General features: G+C 44.4%; 1 protein-coding gene and 1 pseudogene across 1 annotated transcript; both read left to right on the forward strand.

The window, feature by feature from the left end:
* Positions 1 to 772: 772 nt before the first annotated feature.
* LOC147081503 (antiviral innate immune response effector IFIT1-like) lies at positions 773 to 6212 on the forward strand. The gene is made up of 2 exons (XM_085980790.1): positions 773 to 921; positions 2995 to 6212. Exons 1-2 carry the CDS (start codon positions 917 to 919, stop codon positions 3455 to 3457), a joined length of 468 nt encoding a protein of 155 aa, XP_085836916.1. The 5' UTR covers positions 773 to 916; the 3' UTR covers positions 3458 to 6212.
* Positions 3644 to 4447, forward strand: LOC147081504 (interferon-induced protein with tetratricopeptide repeats 5 pseudogene; annotated as a pseudogene).
* Positions 6213 to 7139: the final 927 nt, after the last annotated feature.

Below are 7139 nucleotides of genomic sequence, written 5' to 3' on the forward strand. Positions count from 1 at the left end.
CTTCGGATGCTCCCGAAACACCTCCCTCGCCACCCACCACTACCCACGCCTACCCCCAGTACGCTTACGTAGCGTACCCGGACGGGCGGGAGGACACAGCCTCCACACGAGATCTCGCACCTTCGGGTGCCCCTGAAACACTACCATTGCCATCCACCACTACCCACAACCCAACCCCGCTAGACGGCATGCCGCAGCCCCAGGACCCGTCATTGACCACCCAACCACTCAATGAGACGCCAGATTCAACGTTGGATGCTGCACCATCACCGCCGCCACCTCGACGATCAGGACGGCATACAAGGCCACCTGATAGACTTATTTACACGAACCTTTAGTACACTTCACCCCGCCGGACTCAATTTTAAACAAGGGGTGAATGTGGTAAACCACTGTTATTGTTGTTCACCATTGTTGTTGTTGTTGCACACTGTTGTACCTATGCATGCCTCAGCATGTCTCTGCTGACTCCGCCCCTGGCTCCACCCACAGGCCCAGGAATAAAGGTGACTGCTCTGCAGCCCCCTGCCTTCTTGGAACCCAGTCAACCATGAGAGGCATGCTCTGTTCTTTGCTAATAAAAGCCTTTAGTTACTCTCCTAACTCTCCGTCTTTTATGAGTAATTGATAGCGCATCAGCCCTGTGATCCTAATCTTACATATGTTTATAATGGGCTCTGTGGAGCTCTGTGACAGCACACAATGTTACTGTGCTGGCAGCACTATTTCTTGGATAAACACATTGGTTCTTAGTTTCGTTTCCTCGGTTTAATTTCGATTCACATTCAGGAAATGATTCATAGCAATGAGCTGGTAAACAACACACCCAACACTCTTCTCGATCGATAAACTCACCATTGGAAGTACAGTTGAAGGTGAAAAAGGAATTCAATGCATTTTCCATCCGATCAGCATTATGAGGTAAAGATCATTGGAATTCCTCCTGTATTTAAATTTACACGTAGACTATTGATCAACGAGCTTGTTTTCAGAAATAAAGTAGCACACATTTACAAGGCAGGTGAAATGCAGAGAGCTGGGATTATTTGTTTACAGTGAGACATTCAGATAAGGGTATACTGCTGCTGCTAGGCTGGTGATAGTCAGAAGACATGAGGCAAAGGCAGACCTGTTCAGAGTATTATAATTAAAATTAAAATTAAATTAGTTTCCACTTGGGCTTTGTTGAAAGTACAATGTTAAACTTTAATTTTATTCTGTCGTGGAAAGGCTTATTCTGTAAGTGCCCTCAGGCCATCTGCAGAGTTCGAAGAAAGACAGTTTTACTTTGTGTTCCATCGGAATCAAGAAGGAATCTACTAATGTAAAACAGTGATTTTCAGCACTTTCATATATCCAAACTAAAGCAATCTGAACTATAAAGCAAAGGGAGAGTACAGCATGAACTGGGATGGGGGATGAACCTAGCATGAAATGCAGGAGGAGAGTGCCAGCTTAAAGTGGGTAGGAGAAGGAAAAGTTCTTACTTAAATTGAGAATGGGGGGGTGGTTGGGGGAGAAGAGAGCTCGCATGAACTGGGGGAAAAGGACAGGTGTACCAGTTTGAACTGAGCAGCATAGGGAGGAAAGTCACCATGAACTGGGGCAGGGGTAAGAATGACAGCTTGGATTGAGGGGGGAAGGGAGACGAGTGCCAACATGAACAAGAGGCAGGCGGAGTAGAGTGCAAGAATGAGTTGGGATAGCTGGGAGATGAAGTGTATCGATGTGAATTTAACAGGAAGAAAGCAAGAGAGAATTTGCATTGATAGAACACCTTATCACACCGCTCAGAAATGTCCCAAAGTGCTTCACATTCAGTGAATTATTTTGAAGTGCAGTCACTGTTGTGTTGTAGGGAAATGTGACAGTTCAGTTTGTGGGACAACAACAACTTACATTTATAAGTTATAGCACCTTTAATGTAGTAAAACATCCCAAGGCGCTTCACAGCAACATAATCAGACATCAATTGACACCGAGACAAAGAAAGAGATACTTAGAGGGGTGACAAAAAGCTTAGTCAAAGAGGTAGGTTTTAAGGAGAGTCTTAAAGGAGGAGATTGAGGTGGAGAGGTTTAGCGAGGGAATTCCAGAGTTTCGGGCCTGTCTGGGCTGATGGCACGGCCGCTATTGGTGGGTGAGGTGAAGGATGGACACGAGCCAGAGTTAGAGGAATACAGAATTCTCGGAGGATCTGTTTTTGATGGTGTTGCTTGAGGGAAGAATGTTGGAAAGTACAACTCCCTACTTTTCTTCAAATAGTGCGATAGAATCTTTAACGTCCACCTGAACCACTGGAACAGGCAGATGCTGCCTTGGTTTAACACCTCACCTGGAGGTTGGCACGGTGGAAGGTGTTCAGCAGGGTAAGAGTCAGTTCATGAAACATGGTCTTTCAGAATGCTGCAGATACCTTTGTGATGGGCCTTCTTTTCTGCTTTAAGGATAGGTTCTCCTTCTGCATGTTGGGGTGGGGAATGATCTGGCTCACAGACAGCAGGGTCCCTGTGGAGGACCAGGTTGGTGATCCTATTTAGTAGAGAGTTACTTTGACTGCCAATATGAGAGGGAGAGCGTTTAAAATTAGCACTGGCCTTTTTAGTGAGGGGACTCCCATTTCAGAATGGAATACATGAATAAGAAGGAGGTGTAATGGGTGAACCAAAAGGCAGACTGAGTACTTCAACCAATGCTCCTGATCATATCATTGGGGCTGGGGGTGGTTGAGGTGTTGCTGTGCATTGGCTGAGAAGACTAAATGGCCAGGAGCTAATACATCAGCCTGCATGAAGGAGACGAGTGTCAGCTGAGATTTTGCAGTCATACCCATTGCTTTTGCAGTGGTTTTTGCAGAGGTCATCATTGTGTGACCAGAGTCTTCATGGCCAGTGGGTCCAGGAGTCGGGAGAAGGCCTTAGTTAAAGAAACCGGAGGGGAGGTCAAGTCTCAGCTAGTCTGAATTGAATTTTGATGAATTTTGTTCTCTTGCAGCAACGCACAGAAGGATTTGTTGAAAGTGAAGCTCGATCAGCTTCAATGTCACTTCACGTGGGGCCCACAGAAAGAAAACATTGATTTGGACGATATGAAGCAAAGATTGCAAGATTCAATACAGACTGGTGTGAAATATCAGGCCATGCCACACAACCAACTCGCTTTCATATGCTGTCTGCAAGGCAACTGTGAAGAGGCAATTCAAAACTTAAAGGAAGCTGAAAAGATTCTGAGGGAGAATCATGAACATGAATTTGAAAGAAGAAGCATCATCACCTATGGAAACTATGCCTGGGTATATTATCACATGGGACAACTGACAGAGGCCCAGTCCTACCTCGACAAGCTGGAGATGATCTGTAAACGATTTACTAATGGCTCTCGGTATACAGCATTGATACCTGAAGTATACGGGGAGAAGGGTTGTTCACTGTTGAAATCTTCCAGGAAATATTATTAAGAGTCAAAGGAATGTTTTAAAAAGGCTCTGGAGGAAGATCCTGATGACACTGAATGGAATTTCGGTTATGCGACTGTTCTGTGTCGTCTGGAAGGGTTTTCTGGTACCCCAGAGAGCTGTGAAGTCAGTCAATCAGTGAAGCAGTTGCGACGTGTGCTGGAGCTTGATCCAGATGACTCTGTAGCCATGGTGCTGTTGGCTCTAAAACTACAAGAGTTCAAGCAAAAGGTGGAAGCTCACAAATTAGTTAAGCAAGCATTGGAAAAGTCCCCTGATCATCCACGTGTAATTCGTTATGCAGCAAAACTTTTGAGAATAGAAGGAGATGTGAAAAAAGCTGTGGGGCTGTTGAAGACAGCATTAGAAATTACCCCAAACTCTACCTTCTTACACCACCAAATAGGTCTGTGTTACAGAAAAAAAATATTTCAACTGATCAAAAATCCAGGCAGTAAAAACCCTGGCAATCCTGCTTTTCAAGAGAAAGCTGAGTTGATCATACTATGCAAGTACCATTTTGAAAAGGCATTTGAGCCCCGCCCAATAACTTTTATTAATGCAAAACTGGATTTTGCAGGAATCTGTTCATTAAATGGTGAATATCTCAAAGCAGAGGAGATCTACAGCGATCTACTGAAATTAGAGGATATTTATCCTGATAATAAGCAGGCAATATGTTTACAGGCTGGATTATTTGAACTGCATCATAAAAGATCTGAATCAAAAGCCATCACCCATTTTCTGGAAGGACTTAAAATCCAACGTGGCACAAGAGATTGGGAATTGTGTTGTGATAACTTGAGAGAGATTGCAACAAAACAATGTGAAAGGAATCCCAGAGACAGTGAGGCATTTGGTGTTCTTGGGTTACTGCACCAGCTGGATGGGGAGAAGTGTGAAGCTATTGAGTGCTTTGAAAAGGCCTTGGAGTTTGATTGTGGCAATGAAGAATATCTCAGTGCTCTCTCTGAATTATGCCTTTCTATCTAGGTCAACGCTGACTTTCCCAGCTGAAACTACACACAGCGGGGTCGAGTTTTTGCTTTGGGCACAAATTGGGCTTGAAATTGCACTGGACAGCTCACAGTTCAAGTTTCTGCTAAAATGTATTTGAATATTCACAAACATAAAGGGGGAAAAATTCAGTATCGCCCCATTTGGGCCGCCATTATCGGCCGTGCGCAAAGTTCAGCGCCTGCCGCTAATTATCGCCGCCGACAGCAAACTTGCCTTTTATCGCCCCTGCAGGTGATTGGAGCGCTAAATCAGGCGCTTCACACCTGTCTTAAGGCACAAACGCCGACGAGTGAGGCGCTACCTCAGAGTGCTGGCGAAGCAAGGAAGGGCAAATCTGTGATAGTGGATTGGCGGTTAGGATCAGATCAGCCATGATCTTATTGAATGGCGGAGCAGGCTCGAGGGGCCGATTGGCCTACTCCTGCTCCTAGTTCTTATGTTCTTATGTTAAAAAAAACTGCAAAGTGCTGCTCAGTACTCAAAACTCCTTCACACAGTGCTGAATCTCTACTGAAGTCTCTCTCTCTCTCAGACTGCGTGGTGCAAAAACATCACTGTCAAAAAAAGGCAGGAAGCGGTCGCCTTTAAATAGCACTCCCCTAGTCCCTTTCTGACAGCATAACGCTCCCCTCAACCTGTCGTTGCTAGCGGCAGGCGGTAAGGCAGGGGGTGCCGCTCAATATCCGGTCCGGGGCACTAACGGGTCGTTGCGCACTCGAATGACGTCACAATCTCCCGGCGCAAGAGATCGTGGCGGAAGTGTTTAGCGCCGCCACAAAATGTCTGGTTAATTTTGCGAGCGACACAAACATCGCCTCGCCCGGCCTCTAGTTGCTTTGCGCCCCAATTGGCGCTCTCTTAAGGCGCTAACGAGCGGCGCAAGCAACTGAATTTTCCCCCCAAAATCTTCCAAGAACCAGTGCAATCTGTCAGTGGAATAGAATGTAATCAGTTATTTTTTTTTTTGCATTAAAAACATTCATTGATGTATTTAAGAGTGGTAACAATGTGCAGTTTTATTAATACAGCTGAAAATGGATGTAACAAAAAATAAGCATTTTTAATAAGTCTTTCACCTGTGATTAACCTGATTTAAAGTGACTGAAAATGACTTTAAAAATTATACTGAACCATGTATTAGTTTCATTGTTGTACGCTAGTCAGATTTTTAGTAATTTGAATATTTTTTAAGATGTAAAACCTATTAAATCGTGCCCACTAGTGCCTGGGCACCTATGTAAACGAGCTCAATTTGAAAACCCTCCTTGAACGTCCGCAAACGGACTCGCTATCCTCGTTACTTCGATCTTGGTGCGTGGCCATCTTCGGTCGGAATGTTTTTTAAAACAATGTTAAAGATCGTGGAAAACTCGATTTACGCTCGACGTACCTTATGCTCGAGTTTCCACGATCTTTTGCTTTGGTTCGGCCACTTTCACCTGGATTGCGCAATTTTCCCGCTATACGCGATGGCCGCTGTAATGCCTGAAGGAAGATTATTTTCTCTCTCTCTCTGTAACGAGCCGCTCGCAGCGCCCTGATTTCCAGCCTCTTCAATGTAAGCGGTTCAACTCCACTGGGTGACTTACGGCTAAAGGATATAAAAATAGATTAAAATGGCTAAAAATAATGAAGCTTTATAGTTGCAGATGCAGATTTTCCAATGAGAAATGTTAATTAGCTGTAATATCAGAGACTGAGTGTTAAAATAGCCAATAAAAAGAAACTGTAGCTGTGATTTTATTAGTGTCATTGATCTGTGCTAATGCTGACAGTGTCTCTCATAGTCCATAAGTTGAGATGGTGAACTGTACCAGCTCTGTAAGGAACATTCAGACCAGCCTTTAACACAGGCAGTAAACTTAACAGCTGTTGATTGTGGAGTGAAACAAGGCCCTTGCACTGCTCGCTGTAGCCATAGTGATATTAGAGAAAGGTTAGGAAGAAATGGTTGGGAAGGTCCAGAGGATTCGGACAATGGAAGAACCTAACATTGGGAGAGGCTGCAGAGGCCTCACGCCACACTTAGACCTATTGGAAAAGCAGCACCTGGAAGGGTTCAGCCTTTCTGTGGAGGTATTGTCTCAGGTATGTGCAATGCTGGAAACTTCATTAAAGATAGTGGAGGATGTCCAGCACCCATGGGACTGCACCACTACTGAGTCAATGCCTTCAGGAGAGGAGAAGAACTGAAGGCTTCCTCACCCCATTTTCCTCCTTCTTCCATTTTAAGTGGTATATCAGAAATGAATCCAGACCCTTATTTCTCAATCAGTGGTGGATGTGTGAGTTGACAGATATTTCAAAGTTAATCCTACAGTCACCATTTCTAATTCTACCGGTCTGGAGATCATTTTGTGTGATGTTGGGGGTTTTTGGCATGTGCCCAGTCAGCTCTGCCCCTGACTGTCTCTGAGCGGTTCGAATCACTCCACACCCCCTGGGTTCTAGACACCGGACTTAGGTACAGGCGATGATACAGAAAAACGAGTAGACAAGTGGTTCAGTGCAAGAAAACCGTAATTTTTATTAAAGGCAAGACAAGATCACAATACTGAGAATTACTATAATGATAACAGGCATATAAAAATAATACACTTATTTGGGAATGGGGAACACATGGCACATCGAGGGAACAAACACATTAAAATACCCTTATTCTTAT

Source organism: Somniosus microcephalus, unplaced genomic scaffold (assembly GCF_052327205.1).
Source record: "Somniosus microcephalus isolate GS21.2 unplaced genomic scaffold, FLI_Smic_1.0 scaffold548, whole genome shotgun sequence".
Lineage (NCBI taxonomy): Eukaryota > Metazoa > Chordata > Chondrichthyes > Squaliformes > Somniosidae > Somniosus > Somniosus microcephalus.